Raw genomic sequence first — 24,038 nt, forward strand, 5'->3', positions numbered from 1 at the left:
CCCCCGGGCACGGAACCCCGCGGGCACGGAACCCCCGGGCACGGAGCCCCCCGGGCACGGAGCCCCCGGGCAGAGCCCCCGAGGGTGGCGGTGCCGGGGCTGTGGCAGGGGCCGCTCCAAGGGCGCGGTGCCGCAGGCGCTGCCCCGAGCGCGGCCAGGCCGGAACGGCGCGGCCCAGGGCGGAGCGGCCGGGCCGGGCCGGGCGGCCCAGGGAGGCCGCTCAGGCCGATGGCGGTGCCGCCGAGCCGGGGCCGCGGGAAGGGCCGTGCCGGGGCGGCCCCGGGGGGGTTTTGTCCCGCTGGCTCCAGAGCCGTGCCAAGGGCTGCGCCCCGGGGCCCAGCTGCAGCCGGAGGGAGCGAACCGCGCTGGGAACAGCGGCTCGGGGCTGGGAGCGCCGCGCCGGACGGGGACGGGCACGAGGAGGAGGAGGAGGCGCTTGCCGGGCCCGGGATGAGCGCTGGCATGTATTATCTGAGCCCAGCTGATGTCTCTCACCGCTTTAGCTCTAGAATTACTCTGAGGCCCGGCAAGCCGCCGATCCCTGCGGCAGTGGAGCTTTTCCCAGGCTGGGATCGAGTCCCCGTGCCCGAGTTTGAGGCGGCTGGAGGAGAGGGGTCCCCGGTTGGGCTGTGCCCCATTGCCAGGCGGGGCAGGTGCAGCTGTGGCCGAGGCGTGGGGTTTGTGGCCACGAGGGGCTCTCAGGTGGCCCCAGTTGCCTGCTTTGGGAGTTGGTGGCCAGGTGCATGTGGGAATGTTGGCTTGGGGCTGTCCCTGAGCCCCGTGTGCTGCAGAGCTGGGCAGGTTCCCCGTGTGCAGCGGGGCTGCTGCAGCTGCAGGTGGCAGTGAGTGTGCAGGAGGGAACTGCACCTCTGCTCAGCCTGGCCCTGAGCCTGCAATGTTTTGTGCTTCTCGCAGGTCTGCGCCTCAACCCAGGACATTCCAGCAGCCCAGAGCTGGGATCCAGACACAGCGCCTGATCCTGCCTGGGGCTGCCCTTGGATCCAGCTGCTGCCAGGCTCCTCTCAGGCATTTGGAAAGCCGGGGCATCCCTCCTGCACCCCATGACCCAACAGAAGTGGCTTCCCCATAAACCTTGTCTGCAGCTTCCTGGGGAGCTGGGGATGCACAGCACAGGGTGTCACCCACTGCTGGGGAGCTGGGAATGCACAGCACAGGGTGTCACCCACTGCTGGGGAGCTGGGAATGCACAGCACAGGGTGTCACCCACTGCTGGGGAGCTGGGAATGCACAGCACAGGGTGTCACCCACCGCTGGGGAGCTGGGAATGCACAGCACAGGGTGTCACCCGCTGTTGGGGAGCTGGGAATGCACAGCACAAGGTGTCACCCACTGCTGGGGAGCTGCCAGATGAGTCCCCAGGGCAGAACTGGGCATTGCTCTTGCTCCAGGGACAAGCTGTGCCATGGCTCAAATCCATCTGATCCTGGCAGCTCTTGGATCCACCCTGCACCCCTGGGAAGCTTTCCCTTGCAGTCAGCCCCCCCTAATTTTGGGGATTTGTTCTTCCTGTGTGTTTCACCTGCACCTTGGGGTGCTTTGTTATCCACCTCCACCCTCAGGGGCTCTGGGGTGCCCTGGCTTGTGCTGGGGACAGCAGGAAAGCAGAGGGGGCTTGGGGAAGGAGCCCCCAGTGAGAAATGGGGAGCAGGAGCTTGTGTGGCTGTGCCAGAAAGCTGGGAGGGCTCTTGGCAAAGGGCTGATGGTGCAGGAGAGCAGTAGGAGCCTTCCAGGGGGGAAACAGCTTGGCCATTCCATGGGGAAGCTGGGCCCTGGCACCAGAGCATCAGGTGCAGGGGCTGAGGGAAGCAGGTGGAGCTGCTCTTTCCTGGATCCTGCTCTGTGGGATCTGCCAATGGCCATGCCATGGGATCAGCGCTGTGCAAGAGCCACTGGGAAGGGGGGGCAGGGCCAGTGCTGCCCTTTGGGCTCCCCTTGTCCCCCTCTTGGGCCAGGATGAGGATTTGGAAGGGATGAGGAGCCCCAGCTGTGCTGCCTGCCTGCTGCAGCTGGGAATTGCAGTGCAGCTGCTCCAGTGCCCTTGGGCACCCTTGGCATCTCCTCCTCCTGCCCCCGGAGCCGCGTGGCTCCTTCTCCTGCAGCCCCAGCTCCTGCCACGCCTCCTCCCTGTCCCTTGCCATTGGGGACATTGGCTCCTCTTTGCTTTCAGTCCTTGGCCCTGCAGTTTCAGCTCTGCCTTTCCCCGGGATGGGCTGGCAAACCCAAAATGTGCCCTGGCCTGTCCTGGGCACTCTGATGCCTTCCCAGGTTTTGAGATGCTCCAGCTCAGATCTTGGCCCCCCCAGCTGAGGTTTGGGCCTCTCAGACTGGACTTTGGGATCCTCAGACCAGGGTTGGCACCCTTGAACTCTTGTTGCACCTGAGGGTTCATTCCCTGGCTACCACTTTCCACTCCAACCCGAGGCATTTCCTATTTTTCATTGCAGTTTCTCAGGGAGGAGCTGGGGGTGTCTGCAAAAGGCCGATCCCAGTGCTGAGCAGCAGGACTGACGCTGGTTTGGAGTCGGGGGTCAGTGGGTCAGTGGCCATGACCCCCCGTTTAGTTGGTTCTGAAGTGGCTGGTTTTGCACTGGCTGGTGGATTTTGGGGGTGACACCCCAATCAAACTGGGGGAATGTGTAGGGGAGGGGTTTATTTGGGGGTACAGAGAGAAAAGGGGTGCAGAGGGACCCCAGGGTGGGTTTAGGCTCTCCCTTAGGTGGGGAGGGGGTTGGAAGGAGCCCAGGTGGAGCTTTGGGGTCTTTGGGGTGTTTTGGCCTCTTAGGCATTGGTGCTGCCTGGTAACAGTTGTCTCTACCAACCTGGGAGTCCCGTAAATCAGAAACCTCCCAAAATCTGCCCAATGGAGACTCCTCACCACCAAAGGACCTACAGAAAGGCCTGAGCACCAGGAACAGCTCCAAATTTCAGTTCTCCAACCCACTGACCATCAAAATTGGGTTCTTTCCACCTTGCACCCTCTAATCCAGGGTGCATATCCTCCATAAATGCCCCAAATCAGAATCCTTTCAACCCAAACTCCCCTAAAGCTTCAGTTCCCCCACCCAATCGCTCCAATCCAGGCATTTCCCACACACCGTTGCCCAAAATTGCTGTCCCCCCACCAAAAATACCCCCCAAAGTGGGGTTTTCCAACATTTTGACCCCCAAAGATTGGGTTCTCTGCCTTACCTTTAAGGCTGCTCCAAATCTTACAGCAGATTCCCTCCAGTTTAGTGGTGCAGCTTCACACCTGAGAGCCCCATTTCTGCCACACTCTTGATTTTAGGGTCTCCTGGGGGGCTGGGCAGATCCTGGATCTATGTGGTGACCCCCCACATTCTGGAGCTTTTCCCTCCATTCTTCAGGTCTATCTCCCGTTTTCACAATTCAGCCTTCGTTTTTGGGGTCCAGCCCACAGTTGGGGCCCCACCGTTGTTGGCCCCCCTCGGATTTTGGGGCTCACCTGGGGGGCCAGGTTGTCCAGCAGGACGATGTCAGCCCCTGCCCCTGCAGCTGCCAGAGCCTCATCTGCACTCGAGCACTCGACCCCCAACCAGCGGGTGAAGCCCCCGGCCCGGCGCACCCCCAAAATCATCTGGGGAAGAGAGGGGGGTCAGGGGGACCTCAGAGCGATACCCAATCCCTCAGGCCCAAGATGGGGTGTGGAAAATGGGGAGGTTCCCCCAGTCATTGACTTAAAATTAGGGTTTCACATCACACACAGCACTGATCCCCACAAATTGGGGTCCTCTCCCCAGATTCCCCCAATTCAAGGGTGTCCACTGACCTCAATGTTGGGGTTCCCCCTCCTATGATCCCCAACAATTCAGGAGTTATCCCCCAAACTGGGACCTCACTGTCTCCCCAGTCCAGGGGTCCTCCCACATCAGTCCACACCCAGAATGCCCCAATCCAGGAGTCTGTCCCAAAATTTGTACTCCCCTCAAATATTGGTTCTTCACCACCCTTGAAATTCGGGGTACCCCAAACCATCCCTCCCCTCACAATGGAGCCCCCTTGCACCAATACCCCCCCATTTCCTCCAAACCTCATGTTCCCCCCATGCAACACCCCCAAAATTGGGGTTGTCACACCCACGACCCTGAACCCACCAATTCAAGAGTCCCTGCACCCATCTCCTGCCAAACTGGGGTTCCTGCCAACCCCATCTTGGGGATCCTCACCTAGCACCCCACAGTCCAGGGGTTTGGCTCCTTCCCATCAGGCAGATGTTCACCCAGGGTGGCATCCAGGCCAGCAGCTGGTTCTCTGACAGGCTGTGGGGGACATGGGGACATTGGGGGATCACCATGGGGGGAGAGATTGGGAGGTCATCATGGGGAGGGACATGGGGGGCACATGGTGGGAACAGAGGATGGATGGAGCCCATCAGGCAGATGTTTACCCAGGGCAGCATCTGGTTCTCCAACAGGCTGGGAGGGACATTGAGCCATGAAGGGGTCACCCTGGGGGGACAGGGGGATGAGGGACACCACGAAGACACAGGGGGACATGGTGGGAGACATTTGGGCCGGTGATTGTTCTTCAAGAGCCTGAGGGGTCCATCAGGAACATCTGGGGGTCACCATGGGGGTGGGGCACACAGCAGGACATGGACAGGGGATGGAAGGTGGGGGAGGGGATGGGTTGCCATGGAGGAGGACATGGGGGAACGCATAAAAGGGACATGGGGACATCATGGAGGGCATGGTGGTGATGGTGATGATGGTGGTGGTGATGGTCGTGTGATGATGATGATGATGGCATTGGGTGGTGATGATGGTGATGATGATGATGGAGTTGGGTGATGAAGATGGTGGTGGTGATGATGGTGTTCAGTGATGAATTGGTGATGCTGTTGCTGAAGATGGTGATGGTGTCGATGGTGTTGGGTGATGGTAATGGAGGTGATGGAGTTCACTGTGGTGTTGCTGATGAAGACCAAGGTGTGGATGAGAGTGATGATGATGGGGACAGTGATGGTGGTGATGATTGTTGGAAGCCTGGAAACTGAGAATTTTAGGCTTTCTGTGCTAACAGGCCCTGACCCTCAGGCAAGCACTACATTTGACCTGAGGCCATGGAAAAGGCTTCCAAAATTGAGTGATAGCACTGGGATTATGGGTGTGCAGTTTGAATAGAAGTGTGTGATGTCACAGGGTGGAAAACTTGGATTTTAAGGTTTAAGAATATAGTAATATATAGAGAGCAAGATGGAGGATTTAGGGCGTAGGCTAAGTTCTTTCATCTTCATGGGTTTGGGTGGTATATTGTAATTGGGTAAGGAAATCCACATTGTGGACTACGGGTGTTTGGTTATTGGGTGAAAAGTAAAAATAATCTAGGTCTCATTTCATAATTGGAGAATTTGTGCTTAAAAGACCTTGGAAAGAGTTAGAGACAGAGCCACTTTTCACTTGTTAGCTAGAACTCACAACTTGTGAGACTGTATTAAAGATAAGAATTAATAAACATCTGAGTCCAAACACGAACTGTGTCCCTCAAGCAATTAATCCCGGCTCTAACAACAGAAGAGAAGGAGATACCAAACCCACAGATGATGATGATGATGATGTTCTCAATGTCACGGTGATGGTGTTGGTTGTATTGGAGTTGATTGGTGATGATGCTGGTAGTGATGAAGATGAAGGTGTGGGTGGTGTGGTGGTAACGGTGTCCATGGTGGTGTGTAATGGTGATGGTGTTTGTTGGTGTTGATTTGGGTTGGTGGTGAAGATGATGGTGTGGGTGATGAAGATGGTGATGACAAAGATGATGGTGATGATGGTATTGAGGATGAAAGTGAAGGTGTGGGTGATGAAGACAGAGGTGTCACTGATGAAGATGATGGTGTGGGTGATGAAGATGATAAAGGTGATGATGGTGTTACTAGTGCCATGGTGACGGTGTCAGAGGTGTTGGATGATGAGGATATTGGTGATGGAGTTAGCACAGTGTGGATGATGGCAGGAGTGAGGAAGATGAGGTACGTGGTGATGATGATGATGATGGTGATGATAGTGTCAGTAGTGTAATGGTGATGATGTCAATGGTGTGGGTGATGAAGATGAAGGTGATGAAGAAGATGAGAGTGATGATGGTGCTGTTGGTGCTGTGGTGGCGAGGATGGAGGTTGATGGTATTGGGTGATGATGATGGAGGTGTTGGTGATGAAGATGATGGGATGAGGTTGATGGTGTGGGTGGTTGTGGTGATGAAGATGATGGTGACGATGAAGGCCACCCCCACTACTTGTTGAAGGCATTTCACATCTCCATGGGCACCAGCACTGACAGCGCCGTCGGCACTGGAGCCCCAAAGATGTCACAGTGCAGAGCCTCAAAGAGCTCGTTGTGCTCTGGGACCTGCATGGAGAGGGGCTGGGGGGTCACCAGGGCATCACCGGGCTGGAACATTTGGGGGACACCTTGGGGACACCCAGGGACAACTCCTGGGGGCTGGGGAGGCTCCACTGGGGTTGGGATTGAGGAACAGCAGTTGCCCGTCCCAAACACTGTCACCACAGGAGGACTTTGCCATGAGACAGGCGCAGAATGGAGCACCCGAAGATAAGATCAAGGTGGGACAATTGTGCGGGGCTTATCCCAGACCCTGGGGGAGGTAAACAAAGCTGGGGGAGCAGAATGGATCCCTGGTGCTGGACAGGGAAATCCAACCCAGCCCCCGAGCTGGAATCAGCTCCGACTGGGTCAAAGGCCACTGCAGAGGGGCAGATGGCAACCACCAACTCACAGCCACCGACCCCAGAAAGCTCCGGCTGAAGAGAAGACACAGCCTGAGCTGGGACTGATCAGCACCAAGGCCAGGGAATTGTTGAAGCAGTGGCATTAGAGAGCTGGGTAGCCCATGAGCACTAATTCCTTGGTTTGCTCAAAGGGATAAACAGGGAAAAGTTCAGAATGACCTCAGGACCCCCCACCACTGAGAAGCTCAAGGGAAGAAGGACCAACAGGACACTGCTGGATCCATGGGTGGTGCTGCCCTTCTGACTGATCTCCCTCCCTCCCTTCTCCCGCTCTTCCTGCCCTTGCTCCTTTCTCCCCCTCACATTGGATTGTTCACTGAATTCCGTACTATTGACTTGGGCTCCTGGTCCCGTTTGCCCCTGAATTTGGGCAGAGGCACCTCAAGGATGGCATCTGAAAAGCCGGGGGTCCTTTCAGTGCCCTTAAGGCCCTCCCTGCCCACAGGCATGAGCCCAGCAGTGCTGATCCCTGGGCAGGGAAGCGCTGTGGCTCCCAGCGGCAGCAGAGGAGCCAGGGCTCCAGGCTCCTGGCCGTGCTCCACTGCTGCTGCCAGCCCAAGCTCTGCTCCCTGGGCATGGGGCTCCCCGAGCCCTGGGCACAACCTGCTGCCCTCTGTGCCCCAAAGCCTGTGCGCTCCAGAGGCTGCTCTGGGTGCCCCTGGGCCCTGCCAGCTGTGGGGGGACATTCCAGGCTGTCCCAACCTGCCCTGCCCAGGGCACCAGGCAGGGGGGAAGGGACAGAGAGCCCTGGCAGCCCCCAGAGTCGCTCTGCTCATGGTGGGGGAGGAAGCGGAGCCGGGCAGGGCTGAGAGGGGGACAAGGAACACACAGGGACAGGGAATGTGGAACACACACAGGGACATGAGAACAAGGCCACACGGAGAGCCAGAGCTGCTTTGCTGAAGCCATTTATTGATTCTTGCAGGGACATTCCCAGGGCTCCCGGGGGATCAGGGCCTTCTCCAGGGATGATCATCTCTTCATGCTGCTGCAGGGGGACAGGACACGAGTGTCACCAACCGGTTCCAGGCCTGAAAGGCAGAACCCAAATTGGGACCCCGCTCTCCTCTGGGACATGAGAGGGCCCTTGTCCCCAGCCCTCTCTGCAGGGACCTGCAGCAGGAGAAGGGATTTGGAGCCCTGCATACACCTGGCACTGCACTTGGCTCTTGAGCTCCATGTGGCTCCCAGAGCCCCTCAGCCTGGAATATCCCAAAAGCTCCCACAGCCCTCCCTGCTCCCACAGGGACACTGGGTGTCCCCAGAGCCCCCCAGTGCAAGGAAAGCCTTGGGGACAGCTCTGTCCACCTCAGCCCAGCCCATGGATCAGGGACAGTCCCCTGCATGTCCCTCTGCCAGCGCCAAGGTCTGCACAGCCCAGAGGGCTCAGGGATGTGCCCTGGCCCCCGAGGATCTTTGGTGGGGCTGGAGAGTCCCACAGATTTCTCACCAGGGCATCCAGAGGGGCAGCCGGGCATCACTCCTGCAGAAGCTTCACCTGCTCAGCCATAGCGGGGCTGGGGAGAAAAGCAGGGTTAGAGCCACACTGGAGGGTACTGGGGCACATTGGGAGATAGTGGGGCATGGTGGGGTGCACTGGGATGTACTGGGGTGCACTGGAGGGTCATGACCAAGAGAGGGGAAGCTCTGGGCCCAGCAGAACTCCAGGTACTCGCCCTAGACCACTTCCCTTGCCGGAGGTATTCCGGTTTCTGTAGAGACATGGGCAAATGTCCCTGGTCACTGGGGTGTCCCCAGTCCCAGCAAGGCACAGGGGGACCCAAATGGCTCCAGTTCCCACACTGGTGCCCCAGTTCCAGGACTTACCTCAATGCATCCACCCCAGCCTCCTGCTGCACCTCCCTGTGGAAGCAGAGCAAAGGATTAGTCTGGAAAGGCCCTTGTGGGGCTCAGAGGATCACAGGCGTCCCCAAGCCCCGTGGCTGGCCCCGGTCTGAGAGGGAAAATCCCTTCTGCTGCCCCCAGTCTCACTCCAGACAGTTTCCCCTGATCCCTGTTCCTGCAGGGACCATGATGGGGATGGAGACAAGGAGAGCGAGGGGACTTTGGGGCCTCCAAGGTGGATAGGAAAGAGTAGGACATGGGGAACCCAAAGACAGTGAACTGGGGGGAGCTGGGGGTCCCAAGGGATGGGGCTGGTGGTGTTGAAGGGATGGGAATTGGGGAATGTGGGTGGGCAGGCAGGAATTCCAGTGGGGGGCCATGGGGGCTGAAGTGGGGAGTGGGTGGGGGCAGGGGAAATCCTGAGCAGAGGAGCAAAATTGCTGGGTTTGGGAGGGGCTTTGGGAGTGGCAGTCAAGGAGGGGGATTGGGGGACACCACTGCCATGGGCAATGAGAAAGGGAAAGGACTGGAGGGCAAGAGGAGAGGAAAGGGATTGGCCGTGATGCTCTTTGGGGGTGACTGGGGTGCACTGGGTCGGGGGGAATGCAATGGGGAGCCTGGGGGAAGGGGCAGCCTTGGGAAGCTCTGGGGTGCGCTGGCATGCACTGGGGTGCACTAAGATGCCCTGGAGGGTGATGGCCATTAGAAGGGAGGGTCTGGGCACAGCAGAAGAACTCGGGGTACCCACCTTATCATTCCCAATGCCACCAACTTGCTGTGGAGAGAGCATGAGGTGTCAGTGGTCACTGGGGTGTCCCCAGTCCTGGGAAAGGTTGGGGGTGACCAAAGTGCCCCCCAGTTCCCACACTGGTGCCCCCAGCTCCAGGACTTACCCCAGCACACACAGTTTCACCACTGCCATCCATGTCGGCCTGGGGAAGGAGAGCAAAAGGTTGGTGAGGATTGGCCCTGGTGGGGCTGGGGGCACACAGGTGTCCTCAGCCCCCCGGCCCATGGCTGTCCCCTGCTCTGGGCAGGGCTGCCAGGCAGAGCCCGGCAGAGCCCCTGCCTTGGGAAGAGCCCCCAGCGCCGAGCCCAGCCCGTGGCCCTGCAGCCTCACCTGGCTCTGTGCTGGGAGGCACAGCAGCACGGAGAAGAGCAGGGCCACGCCGAGCACAGCCACCTTCATCTTCCTCTGGCACTGGGCAGCGCTGCCTGAGGCTGCAGCAGGGCACCGGCACCTTTATCCCTGCCGGGACTCCTCCCTGCGCCCTCCCCGACAGCCCCCAGGCCAAAGCCCGGCTTGGCACAGCCCCCAGCCCTGGCCACAAGCCCAGCCCTGCCCAGAGTCCATCCCAGCTGTGGCACGGGTCCAGTCCCCCTGCCCGCATCCCTGCAGCTTCCCGCACGGGGCAGCTGCCCCTGCAAGGGCCCAGGAAACCCGGGGGGCCCAAGGGGGGCCAAGGGGATCCAAAGGCAGCTGGGGACCCTGTGGGGACAAGCCCCGCTCCAACACCATCCATCCTCCAGCAGCCCCCAGTGCCACAGCCCCCATCTCCCGCCGGCCCTGCCCTGCCAGAGCCTTCCTGGCAGGACAGCCTGGAGCTGAGGCCAGCCCCAGACCTGGTGTGTCACAGCAGAATTGTTCCTGTTGCCACTGCAGCCTCTGGCCTGAACGGGGAGCTGCTCTGAGCCCTCTTCTCGGGGCCCCAGGAGCCCGGGATCAGGGAGAACGGGGAGCTGGGAGCACAGCGGGGTCCTGGGCCATGGCAACAGCTGGGAGACTGGGATCTGCAGGCTCTGCAGGCACTGGGGAGTGCTGGGCAATGCTGGCACTGGCACACAGCTCCCGCAGCACCCCTGGCCCCAGGGATGGCCCTGCGCTGCCCTGCTGCCAGCGCTGGCCCTGAGCAGGGCTCACCTCCCCAGCCAAGGCTCCCCCGCTCCTGGCCCAGCTCAGAGCCCCTGGCAGGGGGAGCCCCGAGGGCACAGATCAATGACAGCCCCTGCCCAGGGCTCCCACCAGCTGCCAGCGCCTCCATTCTCCACTGACAGGCCCTGACATTTCCAGCAGATCTTCCCTCCTCACGGCACACTGACCACACAGAAGGCACCTCTTGTGGCACAGGTGGCAAAACCCTGCAGACACCTGACTTGACTGTTTGCCTTGGATTTTCCCCAGGAGCCAGCAGGAAGATTTTCCTTTGGCCTCTTGGTGCTTTGTGCCTCCTTTGTTGGAGGATTGAGGAGCGCTGACCCAGGAGGGGCCCAGGGACATTTCCAGCCCCTGCACACCTGAGGGGCCATTGCGGGTGAGCCCAGCTGGGGCTTCATGGGCTCTGCACAGACGTGCTCCTGTTTGCACTTCAGCAGCTCAGTGGAACATGGAAATGTTCCCACTTTGGTGCCTGATGGATAGAGGGGTTAAAGAATTGACCAGGGGGATCTGAGGTGCAGCTGATCTGTCCTGGGCTCTGTCCCTTCCTCTCCCTGAGCAGGACTCTGAGCAACTTGGGACATTTCTGATTTTCCTCTTATCCTTTCTGTCGGATGTTTTCCACACTCGGGTTCCAAATCAATTTCTGGCCCAGCCATTCTCCACAGGCTGTGACTCCAGGGAGGTGTTGTGGGGGATCACAGGGGGAAAAGAGGAGCCCATTGTGCCCACATTTCCATCTCCCTTCCAAATTTCCCAGAGCCCTCCCGCTGCCAGACTCCCTCAGTGGCTGCGGTGTGGGGGAGAGGGGGGCAGACAGGGCAGGAGCAGGGGCTCTCAGTGCTGCTGGAGTGCTTTGGCTGGGATAAGTGGCTGCTCAGCAGTTGCTGGCCAGAGCAGAGCCGTGCTGGGTGTCCCCATCAGTTCCTGTGGCTGTGCCCTGCTCCTGTTCCTGCTGCAATTGGGACAGGTGGGGTTGGGCTGCAGTCGCTGGGCTCCCTGGGGGCTTTCTGGGAAGGGCTGCAAAATCCTGCCCTTGATCTTGGGCAGGCATTGCAGCTCTGTGCTGGGCCCTCCCTCTGCTCTGGGCATGGAGACAATTGCCCATTTCCCTTCTTGCCTTTTGTCCTCCCAGGTGTTTTCAGCAGAGGACACACAGAATGGCACCTGCCCCACCTGGGCCTCCATCGTGGCTCTGCTGTCCTTTATTCCAACAATTCTTCAGTGTCTGGAACATCCTGGTGAATCTACAATCCTCCTGGTGCTCTTTCTCAGGAAGAGTTTCCCTGCTTTTCCTGAGGCTCACCAGCTCTCTAGGAAGATCCCCAGGGATTTGCCCCACCCCAAAGCAGTGTAGCCATGGCTGACACGGAGGGGAAACACAGGCAGGTCCCTCTGAAGGTTGTCCCCTCCAACAGGCTGGGCCTTCAACCCAAGCAAGTTCAGGAGGGAGGGAGAGCCATGAGGTTTGAACCTAGGGAGCCCCAGCACCAACTCTGTGTGGCACAGCTGGGCCCTTCCAGTCCCTGCTCCACATCCAGGGAGGGGAACAGGGCAGGTTTGCATCTCCAGACACACAAACACCAGGCCATGGCCTTGGCTGCACTGGCTGCCCTGCAGCCAGGAAGGATGCATGGAAACAGAGGCTGACTTGGGAGAGATGCAAAAAGAATCCAGCCACTCTCTGGGAGAGCAAATCATCAGCTGCTTCCTCCAGTGCCAGACACCAGGGCCAAGAGTAAGGAATTGGAGGATACAGAGCCCAGCTGGGGAGTCCTTGCAGGAGATGTGGGCACTGACAGTGGCATTGGGGCAGCAGTCCTTCTGCAGTCCTTCTTCCCCATCCCCATCCAATTCCAAACCCCTCCAGCAGCCCATGGGACAGACAAAGAGTGCTCTGGTTTCATGTTCTGCCTACAATGGTTTGTGGAGCAGGATTTTCATGAGACCCAAGCTGGGGATCACAGGCTGGTGGTGAAAACTTGCTTTGGGTTCTGAAGGCAGTGGGAGGTTTGGCTGAGCCCCAGTGAATCCCAGGGGTCCCTGGTTTTGTTTGCAGGATGATCCTGTCCCAGCTCAGAGCCCCTGGCAGGGGGAGCCCCGAGGGCACAGGTCAATGACAGCCCCTGCCCAGGGCTCCCACCAGCTGCCAGCGCCTCCATTCTCCACTGACAGGCCCTGACATTTCCAGCAGATCTTCCCTCCTCACGGCACACTGACCACACAGAAGGCACCTCTTGTGGCACAGGTGGCAAAACCCTGCAGACACCTGACTTGACTGTTTGCCTTGGATTTTCCCCAGGAGCCAGCAGGAAGATTTTCCTTTGGCCTCTTGGTGCTTTGTGCCTCCTTTGTTGGAGGATTGAGGAGCGCTGACCCAGGAGGGGCCCAGGGACATTTCCAGCCCCTGCACACCTGAGGGGCCATTCCAGGTGAGCCCAGCTGGGGCTTCATGGGCTCTGCACAGACGTGCTCCTGTTTGCACATCAGCAGCTCAGTGGAACATGGAAATGTTCCCACTTTGGTGCCTGATGGATAGAGGGGTTAAAGAATTGACCAGGGGGATCTGAGGCGCAGCTGATCTGTCTTGGGCTGCGTCCCTTCCTCTCCCTGAGCAGGACTCTGAGCAACTTGGGACATTTCTGATTTTCCCATCATACTCTCTGTGGGATGTTTTCCACACTCGGTTTCCAAATCAATTGCCCATTTTACTTCTTGCCTTTTGTCCTCCCAGGTGCTTTCAGCAGAGGTCACACAGAATGGCACCTGCCCCACCTGGGCCTCCATTGTGGCTCTGCTCTCTCTGATTCCAGCCCCTCTCTAGCAGAGCAATCCCTCAGCTGGGTACTCCAGTGCCAGATACCAGGGCCAAGGGTAAAGGAATTTGAGGATACAGAACTGTCGTGGCTGCTGGGGGAGGTCAATTTTTCCAGGGGGATGTGGGCAGGCTAATGAGTGTTCAGCTTTTCTGCTGGCACCTGGATTGGTCACTCAGAAGTTTGGACATGCCTCTGAGGACACAAAGAGTTAAAAGCAGGACTCCAGGGGGGTTTTCCTCTTTTTGGATTCCGGTTTCAGCAGAGAGACATCTCAGGCCTCTTTCCCTTGCCCCGCCACGAGGCTGGGTGGGGGAGGGGAAACACGTGGTCGGGCTCAGGTAAGCCGGAGCCCCGGGGGGGGGGGGGGAAGAGAGTGGACAGGATTTGGAACTGAGCTGCCCCACCCAGGATGGAGGGGTGGAAAACTGTGGAAGTGCCTTCTGTGTGTGCTCACCCCCCTTCCCCCCCCCAAACTCCGGGAGAAGGTGCCCAGCCACGTGGGAGTTGCCGAGCCTGGGAGTGCCTGAGCCTGCAGCCCTGCCGAGAGCTAGAAACTGTTAACTCTTTCTGAGGCAGTAAGAAACTTTTCTTAGACATTGATTCTCATGACTGGTGGTTTCGGAGGAGAGAGGGAAGCGGCCTGGGACCGAGATTCTCGGGGTTGATGTTCCCCGAGATTCCCCTCGGGGCGGCCGTTCCCCGAGGTGGTGAAATCTTTCCCCAGGGTTGCTGTTCCCTGGGTATTTCCCTGGGGTTGCTGTTCCCCAAGATAATAAGGTTTTCTGTCTTCTCTTTGCCCTGAGTGTTTCACACCAAAGGCAGAGACGACACTGTGAGTCCAGCAGCTCAAGTTATCAAGGTTGTTTATTTCATATTAACTAACAGTTCTTGTTCTGCTTTGCAAGGCGTCCCCAGCAAAGCAAGACACGCCGTTGGACTGGCGCTGGGCTGCCCTGAACTGGGCTGCCGCTGGACCCATTCTCCTGTGATCTCATTCTGCCATGTGATTACTGATTTGTGGGTTTTGCCTGAGCCGTCAGTAAACACTGTCACGGCATCCAACGGTGCTCACTTATTTTTGGTTTTTCTCTTAAACTTATTTTTGCCTTCAGTAATCTGTGGCTCGGAAAATGAATTGTACAAATGCCTGGGTAGTCTAGCAATGCTATTTTGGGATTCTGCCACCAGGTGGCGCTGCTGCCGCACCTTCTGAGTGCAGTTTTAAAGTTTTGCCACAAGGTGGGGCTGTTGCCACACCTGCTGGGTGTAGTTTTATGGTTTTGCCACAAGGTGGCGTCAGTGCTGCCCTGGCTGGGTGCAGTTTTACAATTTCGTCACCAGATGGCGCTCGCACTGCACCGGCTGAGTGCAGTGAATCAGTGTATTGTATAGATTGAATCTCAGTCACACTACCAGGCTGTATAGTTGTTTTTATTTTTTGCTGTGCGCCAGGGTGGGACACGGACCCCGTGTAATGTTTGATGGAGGGAGGCGGGCATGGCGCTGCCTGCGCCTGCTGCGAGGGGGTGGCTCCCGGGGGGTAATCCCCACCCTGCTCCCGCCCCGTCCCTGCCTCCCTTTGCTCAAGTGCAGTGATGGAGCCTGACACCGTTCCCATCCCCCCACGCGCACTGGCACGGTGCGGTCCAGTTTCCACTTCCTGGTTTATCGTAACAATGGCTCCTGCCTCCAGCTGCACGGCCGGAGCAACGGGCTCTGCAGCCTTTTGTGTGATGCGATCTGTCTCCTCCTCCCCCAATTTCACGGCGCGTGGAGGAGACCCCTCCTGCCTGCGCCCCATGGCAGCTTCCCCCACCGCGGCGGCAGAACTCCCGTCCGCTTTCGCCTCCAGCTTAGGCTGTGCGGGCACGGGCGGTCGCGGAGTCTGCCCTGTGTTCTTTGGAGTGAGTATCATTTCCCCAAAGTGTAAAAGTTCACCTTCCCTGATTTCAATTTCCTCCTCCTCCGTTTCAAACCCCTCCTGTGCAAACTGTTCTTGCCCGTGGCAAGAATCCTCCCCCCGCCCCCGGTGGCGCGGCTGGTGCTGCATTCCTCGCCCTACCCCCTCCCGACCTTGTTTCTCTGCGGGGGTTGGGGAAGGCAAGGTCGCAGGACCTCGGGCTGGTCGCCGTGGTTTCCTGGCAGGGGGGCGGGGAAGAGCCCGAAATGGACGGTGAAGTCTCAGCTGTGGAGCACTAGCATGCCTTTCTCTGGGTTTAGATTTATGTGGAGAAGGCTCGAGCTCGTAAAACATCATGTCAAGGTGCTCTTGCGAGGCAGGATTAATAACACAGTGTAATTTTCCCGGGACTGGTGAAGAAGTCAGTGGCAAACTGACGCTTTGTGGTGGGGTCTGGGAAGATGCTGCAGACTGATTCTGAGCATTTGTCCCATCCTCGGGGTTTACAAGCAAAATTTGGGGTTGGCTGCTGAGTCGAGGCTTGAGCAGTTGGCTCCTCCTTGCCTCTCAGCTGCCGTGGGAGATCTGATTTCTCCCCGGTGTGCTGTGCTATTATTTCCAGCAATGAGTGAGCTGGTGCCAGCAATTTGAGAGCTGTCTTATCTCTCTTTGTGGCTTTTTGATATAGCTTTTTGTTTACCTCTTCCCAGAAATCCACTTGGAACAATAGTTCGTCTTACAACGTGGGACCTCAAGGTAAATCCATTTTAGAAGAGCTCTCAGCTCCTTGTTAGATAAAGCTGCAGGCTGTGCAGCAACAATATTTTGCAGAGATGTTAGAATATGTAATTGCTCTTGGGATATGTTCCCCCCCATGTTCTTGGTTTCTGACTGGTCTCACCTAGATGCAGCCTTCTCCTCCCTCTGGAACTGGAATCGGAGTTGTCCCCGCTGTCCTGCAGCTGCGAGATGACGCTCCCCGGGCCCCTGGGTCACGTCGGTCCGATTGGAGATTCAGAGGACGGCGAACTGCTGACTCTGTTGTTATCTTCTGATGACGGAGTTTTGTCTTCTCCTGAGAGTCTTTGGCTGTCGAGACCGCTCGAAGGACCAGTTCTCCGGGTTGATGTTCCCCGAGATTCTCCTCGGGGCGGCCGTTCCCCGAGGTGGTGAAATCTTCCCCGAGGGTTGCTGTTCCCTGGGTATTTCCCTGGGGTTGCTGTTCCCCAAGATAATAAGGTTTTCTGTCTTCTCTTTGCCCTGAGCGTTTCACACCGAAGGCAGAGACGACACTGTGAGTCCAGCAGCTCAGGTTATCAAGGTTGTTTATTTCATATTATCTAACAGTTCTTGTTCTGCTTTGCAAGGTGTCCCCAGCAAAGCAAGACACGCCGTTGGACTGGCGCTGGGCTGCCGCTGGACTGGGGCGGATCAGAGAGCCCCGTACCTTATGTACCGTACCCCCGACCCAACCACAGTCCAAGACGTATTTATTGTTTACAGAACATTACCAATACTAACTTGCTACGCTAACATGTCAGTTCTATTCTAAACCAATCTCCAAAGTCCAAATCAGCAAAAGATGGGGGATGAGAACAAGAACAAGGAGACTAGGGGCCACTCCCCAATTCCTCCATCTTGTCCTCTCAGCCCCGTATACTATGAATCCTAATCTCTATATTTATACTCTATGACAAACTACTATCTACTTCAAAATTCTTAGGATCTGTGATTCTTCCTTCATGTGAGCATTCACTTCCATGGATAGAAGCTAGAATCAGAATCCTTCTGGGCTCTGTGGGAGGCTGGCTGACCCCCTTGTACAGATCCCAGACCCCCCTGTACAGCCCCCTGACTCTCCAGGGCTGTCAGAGGGATCCCCTGGACTCCAACATAAAACCTGGACCCCAGGCGGGGCCAATTGGTGAACACTGGGGGACTGCAGTGCGACAGAGGCTGCTTTCCGTTCACCCTTTGACGATCCCGGGTTATCGTCACCGTAACTCCGCTTGTTGGTTTTACCGAAATTCTGTAATTTGACTTTTTTAATAAACCAAATTATATTTCAATTAGCAAAGTGGATTGGCATTTATACCATATGATATGATATATGATATATGTTACATTACATTATGTTATGTTATATATTATATTAAATTCTATTATGTTATATATCATATCACATCATATTTTATTTTATTTTATTTTATTTTATTTTATTTTATTTTATTTTATTTTATTTTATTTTATTTTATATCAACAAGGGAACAAAAAGAGGTATAATTTGTACCATATTTTAAAACGTGTGATAATAATACCATGCTAATACATAAATGAAGAACCCAATGTTATTTTTATAAAATAATGTAATTTTTAACAGGTGGAAGTGGGGAGCACTGGGTGCTGCGGCTCTGCCCGGCAGCTGCGGAGCCCGAGCCAGAGGAATTTCCTGTTTCATTTCCTCTCTGACACCTCTTTCCTATTTCCCTACTTCACATTCCTTGTACAGTGTGAGAAATGAAGCATGCTCCGCTGAAAATTTTTAAGAGATTTAATGAAGGATAACAAGGGATAAAACAGAAAGCAAAATACACAGGGGCCTGGCAAAGCCACTATACACCCACTGCTTCAGTCTGCAGTCTTTTATACCGTTGCAGATGTATTATTTCCTCAAGTGATTTAGCAGATTTAGTTTGAGCTGGTTGACCACAATCTTAATTCAGATTTTCTGCAACTTCGCACACTTCAAGAGTTGAACACGTGGGAGGTCTAGGGTGGTCCTCTGATGCCACTTTAAGGGGTTTTGCTATTCCTCCTTTTATGCTCTTCTGCTCTCCATTTATACTATCTTGGACATATATACTGCAATAATAATTGTATCTTAAAATACATCCTTTGCAAGCCAAATTACATCTTGTTAAAGCCTCTCTTCCCCTTTTACATTGCTCCCAAGAATTTACAAATATTTACCTCCTTCAAAGCAGTTTGGAACTTACCATTATTATTTACAAGAAATTACCATTTTATAATTAAAGTAAATAAATTATAGTGAAATCCAGCTACTACATGACTGTTTATAACATTCAATTAAACACATCTTCAATAAAATCCATAGGTTGTGCTGCTGTGGTCTCATGTGCACCTCACTGGGGTAGAGGCGTCTCTCCCTCCTGCCACTGCAGCCCACGGCCAGGGGCCCTTCCCACAGCAATGGTTCTGGGATTCTGTCAGGGACTCACTTTCCTTTTCTTCTTCCCTCTGCTTGGAGCTGGCAATGGGCTGGAAAATGTCCAGCAAACCAACCTTTGCTGTCTGCTTTGTCAGCCTACACAGCTTCAGGACCTTGTCACCTGCCCCTTGGGCACAGCTCCCCTGGGCAGCAGGGCAGAACCGGCACCCTGGGAGCCTTGGGAATTCCCCTCTGGGATCCACGGCACACGCTGGGATGATCTGGAATTTCAGTGTCCATGACACAGCACCCCACAACCCTCCCAAGAGCCCTGAGTTCACTCAAACCCATCATCCCCCACATTCCCTGGAAGTTCAGCCCATGTCCCCACCCATGTCCATGTGCCCTGATGTCCCCACCCATGCCCGTATCCCCACCATGCCCCCAATCTTGGCCCTCCATGTCCCCACCCGTGTCCATGTCACCCTCATGTCTCCAGCCATGTCCATGTCACCATCCATGGCCATGTCCCTTTGAGCTCCTTTTATATCCAGGTGCCCCCAGGGGCCCAGGAAGATGTGGAGACCACCAGCCAGCTGTCTTCCCACCATGGATCACCAGGACCGTGGATCCCCAAGGCTCTGCCCAATGGGGCTCACTGGGGATCATCCAATGGGCTCCTCCAGCAGGGGATGGAGTTGGAGCAGCCCACAAAGCTCTTCCCGCACGCGGGGCACTTGTAGGGCTTCCCTTCCTGCTGCCTCCATTGCTCTTGGGTCATGGCACAGCTCTGGGACAAGCTCTTCCCACACTCAGGACACTGTTAGGACCTCTCTCCACTGTGCATCTGCCGGTGGACAAGCAGCTTGGAGTGCTGGATGAAGCTCTTCCCACATTCTGAGCACGTGTAGGGGCATTCCCCAGTGTGCACTGTCTGCTGCATGATCAGGCCAGAGCTGTCACGGAAGCTCTTCCCGCACTGCCCACACACACAGGGTCAGATTCCAGTGTGGATCATCTGGTGGCGTTTGAGGTGGGAGCTCTTCCTGAAGCCTTTCCCACATTCTCCACACTCATAGGGCCGTTCCCCAGTGTGGAACCTCTTATGGCGGATCAGGTTGGAGCTTTGAGTGAAGCTCTTCCCACACTCCCCACACTCCTAGGGCCGTTCCCCAGTGTGGACTCTCAGGTGGATCATCAGGCCAGAGGTGTCCCTGAAGCGCTTCCCACATTTCCCACACTCACAGCACCGTTCCCCAGTGTGGATCTTCTGGTGCCGGAGCAGGCCAGAGTTTGTGTAGAAACTCTTCCCACATTCCGAGCACTGGTGCAGCTTCTTGCCATTGTGAAGCTGTTCATGCACCACCAGCTCAGAGCTCTGGCCACATCTCTGGCTGCCTTCCTGGCACAGGGTGGGTCCTTCCTCCTCGGAGCACCCTGGCATGGGTTTGGAGCCCCTCCTCGGGCGGGATCTTTGCGGCTTTTCCTCCCTGTTGCATTCCTGTGCCATGGAGCCGCTCAAAACAGCCTCTTCCACGAGGTTCTGCTGAGGGGATTTGTCCTCCCTGGGCTCCTTGTCTGGGGGAGGAAGGACAAGGACAGGATGGGATTTGCCTCCGTGCCAGAGGCAAGGCCAAGGAGATCCCCCCAGTGCATCCCCGGCAGGACGGCGTCGGCAGCGGGGTTGTCCTGCAGCCGGGGCCAGGCTGGGCTGGGAGATGGAGCAGGAGAGAGGGGCAAAGGGGCACTGACTTCCTCCTCACCTGCCTGGGGGTCCCGTGACAACTTCCTCTTCCTCACAGCCTTCTCTTCCTGCATCCAGCCAAAGTCTGGCACTGGGAATTCCTGGTTTTTGGGAAAGACATTCTGTGAGTGCATTCGCTTTGAAGGTCCTGCTGTTCAAGTCCATCTCTAGAAGTCACCGCATGTCTGGTGTCCATAAAATCCTCCAAAAATCAAGAAGGAGTCCAAAAACACTGTCCCAGGGCTTCTCTGTTTTTCAGTGTCCTTCCTTTGGGGTTATGGGGGTCCCTCTTCTCAGAGCTGCTGGGGGCCCGTGGGTCCTGGGGATCCCCCCTCTCCCGCCTCCTGCTTCGGCTCGCTCAGGGGGTTTTGGGGCTGCCAGGACTCATCCTGCCCTGATTCTGACTCGGCTCCCAGCTGTCCCAGGGTCCCCTTCCTCAGCATTCCCCCACTCCAGCCACTCAGCGCTTCTTCCCCCACTCCCCGACAACACTTCCAGCCTCGGGGCCTGGAATTCCCAACATCCCACTCCTTCCCCTCCTCCTTGGAGGCCCCAAATTCCCCTCGCTCTCCTTGTCTCCATCCCCATCATGGTCCCTGCAGGAACAGGGATCAGGGGAAACTGTCTGGAGTGGGACTGGGGAGAGCAGAAGGGATTTTTCCCCTCAGACCGGGGCCAGCCACGGGGCTTGGGGACGCCTGTGATCCCCTGAGCCCCACAAGGGCCATTCCAGACTAATCCTTTGCTCTGCTTCCACAGGGAGGTGCAGCAGGAGGCTGGGGTGGATGCGTTAAGGTAAGTCCTGGAACTGAGGCACCAGTGTGGGAACTGGAGCCATTTGGGTCCCCCTGTGTCTTGCTGGGACTGGGGACACCCCAGTGACCAGGGACATCTGCCCATGTCTCTGAAAAAACCGATTGGCTTCCCATGAGTTAAGAGCTTTGAGATGTGTACCTGGAGTTCCGCTGGGCCCAGAGCTTCCCCTCTCTTGGTCATGACCCTCCAGTGCACCCCAGTACATCCCAGTGCACCCCACCATGCCCCACTATCTCCCAATGTGCCCCAGTACCCTCCAGTGTGGCTCTAACCCTGCCTTTCTCCCCAGTCCCCTGTGGCTGAGCAGGTGAAGCTTCTGCGGGAGTGATGCCCGGCTGCCCCTCTGGATGCCCTGGTGAGAAATCCTCAGGGCTCTCCAGCCGCACCAAAGATCCTCGGGGGCCAGGGCACATCCCTGAGCCCTCTGGGTTGCGCAGACCTTGGCGATGGCAGAGGGACATGCAGGGGACTGTCCCTGATGCATGTGCTGGGCTGAGGTGGACAGAGCTGTCCCCAAGGCTTTCCTTGCACTGGGGGGCTCTGGGGACACCCAGTGTCCCTGTGGGAGCAGGGAGGGCTGTGGGAGCTTTTGGCATATTCCAGGCTGAGGGGCTCTGGGAGCCACATGGAGCTCAAGAGCCAAGTGCAGTGCCAGGTGTATGCAGGGCTCCAAATCCCTTCTCCTGCTGCAGGGCCCTGCAGAGAGGGCTGGGGACAAGGGCCCTCTCATGTCCCAGTGGACACCGGGGTCCCAATGTGGGTTCTGCCTTTCAGGCCTGGAACTGGTTGGTGACACTCGTGTCCTGTCCCCCTGCAGCAGCATGAAGAGATGATCATCCCTGGAGAAGGCCCTGATTCCCTGGGAGCCCTGGGAATGTCCCTGCAAGAATCAATAAATGGCTTCAGCAAAGCAGCTCTGGCTCTCCGTGTGGCCTTGTTCTCATGTCCCTGTGTGTGTTCCACGTTCCCTGTCCCTGTGTGTTCCTTGTCCCTCTCTCAGCCCTGCCAGGCTGCGCTTCCTCCCCCCCCATGAGCAGAGCGACTCTGGGGGCTGCCAGGGCTCTCTGTCCCTTCCCCCCTGCCTGGTGCCCTGGGCAGGGCAGGTTGGGACAGCCTGGAATGTCCCCCCACAGCTGGCAGGGCCCAGGGGCACCCAGAGCAGCCTCTGGAGCACGCAGGCTTTGGGGCACAGAGGGCAGCAGGTTGTGCCCAGGGCTCGGGGAGCCCCATGCCCAGGGAGCACAGCTTGGGCTGGTGGCAGCAGTGGAGCACGGCCAGGAGCCTGGAGCCCTGGCTCCTCTGCTGCCGCTGGGAGCCACAGCGCTTCCCTGCCCAGGGATCAGCACTGCTGGGCTCATGCCTGTGGGCAGGGAGGGCCTTAAGGGCACCGAAAGGGTCCCCGGCTGTTCAGATGCCATCCTTGAGGTGCCTCTGCCCAAATTCAGGGGCAAACGGGACCAGGAGCCCAAGTCAATAGTACGGAATTCAGTGAACAATCCAATGTGAAGGGGAGAAAGGAGCAAGGGCAGGAAGAGAGCGAGAGGAAGGGAGGGAGATTGTCGCTGTCAGCCTCGCCTGAAAGACACACGTAGTCCAGAGTTTGTGGAGATGAGAGCATCAGGGGAGAATCCCCTGCTTTGTTTATTACTGCCTATTATATACTTTTAGCAAGGTGTCCATGGATTGGACAGTCGCATTCCCACCTCTCAACCGCATTGGTCAAGGAGGCTGTCATTCAACCTCCCCTTCTATTGGAGAAGGAATTCAAAACAATGACAGTATTTACAAAACACAGTCTCCTTTTTTACGTGAATGAGTGTGAGAAGGTGCACACTTCTACTTTAATATGAACGCTCAGCAAAGTAGGAAAATCGCATGGTGACATCTCACCCTTTTAACTGTTGCAAAAAAGAAAACAAAAAAAGAAAAATGAGCATATGTACAACGGGAAAAAAGAAAACAAAAAAAAAAACCCGTACAAAGTTTACCGACCTTCATTTTGGTCATGGTGTGAGGGTTGCTCGTTGGCCTGATTCTGCCTGTGCTGTGCAGGGCTTTACCCTGAATCCCCTTGCAGTTACCTGCTCAAAGTACCCCGAGCATGTTCTTCAATGGTTCAACCAGACAACCCTCATTTTTCAAATTTCTATATGATGCAAAGGCAATATTATGCAAAGGCAATATGATGCAAAGGCAGGAGCATTCCAAGAAAAAAAAATCACTCAAATCAAAGTTCTGTCCCAAACCACACCCCCAAACCTCGTGCACATTCCCCACAAAGGGCACAGTGGCTACAGTACATAAAACTGAACCATCGCAAACAGTTCCTCTGAATCCTCGATTAACACAGCCTGCTGGCTCCCACAGCATCATGCTGTTCCACCCCATCCTGCAACAGGCAGCTCCACAGGATCCAAAACCACTATGGAGGCCATACGGGAAAGGAGAGGATGGCCAAATCCGTGTCCATGTCAATCAGATCTCGAAGAGCCATCTCTGATGGGTGGCACCAGGGTGGCACAGAGTACACAAGATTTCAGGATCAGACAGGATCAGTCCAGTGCACCTGAGGCAGCTCAGCAGACTTGAGCGGCCGCCTTCATGACACCGATCCCCGAACCTGAGGACAGAAAACTTAAAAAACACAAATTGAGCAATTGAATTTTCTCAAAGAATGCGACATGGGAGGTGGATTTGGGAACCACTGCACAAGTGTGCACTTCTCAAGAGTCCAAAAACGACCATTGCTACTGTGGTGACATCAACACCTCCTGAACTGCAGGTGCTGGCTGCAAGCTAGCCAAACTTGCTCTTGCTCCAGGGCTTAGGAAACTGTTTTGTTCCCCAGACGTCTTTGGCGCTTTCTCCACTTCCGACTTTTCAGGCTTGGCAAGGGCTGGCCATCAGCATGAACCACTGCTTTACATATGTCTGCAGTATGGTCTGGCCCGCCACACCGTGTGCAGAAGAACAAGGGAGTCACTTTCTGTGCCTCCTTTCCCTGTTTTCCACTGGCCTGTGT

General features: G+C 56.5%; 1 protein-coding gene, 1 long non-coding RNA gene and 1 other non-coding gene across 3 annotated transcripts; 2 read left to right on the forward strand and 1 right to left on the reverse strand.

The window, feature by feature from the left end:
- The first annotated feature begins 442 nt into the window (after positions 1-442).
- LOC134562265 (small nucleolar RNA SNORD45) lies at positions 443-526 on the forward strand. Its single transcript, XR_010083135.1, has one exon. It is a non-coding gene; the product is annotated as a small nucleolar RNA SNORD45 (small nucleolar RNA).
- Positions 527-15,163: 14,637 nt separating this feature from the next.
- On the forward strand, positions 15,164-17,272 carry LOC134562140 (uncharacterized). The gene is made up of 3 exons (XR_010083093.1): positions 15,164-15,291; positions 15,998-16,043; positions 16,193-17,272. It is a non-coding gene; the product is annotated as an uncharacterized LOC134562140 (long non-coding RNA).
- A 2,343-nt stretch (positions 17,273-19,615) lies between these two features.
- On the reverse strand, positions 19,616-20,301 carry LOC134562176 (zinc finger protein 397-like). The gene is made up of 2 exons (XM_063419601.1): positions 20,220-20,301; positions 19,616-20,034 (listed from the first exon to the last, which is right to left on the reverse strand). The coding sequence occupies exons 1-2, from the start codon at positions 20,272-20,274 to the stop codon at positions 19,616-19,618; spliced, it is 474 nt and encodes a 157-aa protein (XP_063275671.1). The 5' UTR covers positions 20,275-20,301.
- Between the last annotated feature and the right edge of the window lie 3,737 nt (positions 20,302-24,038).

This window comes from Prinia subflava, chromosome 26 (genome assembly GCF_021018805.1).
Source record: "Prinia subflava isolate CZ2003 ecotype Zambia chromosome 26, Cam_Psub_1.2, whole genome shotgun sequence".
Lineage (NCBI taxonomy): Eukaryota > Metazoa > Chordata > Aves > Passeriformes > Cisticolidae > Prinia > Prinia subflava.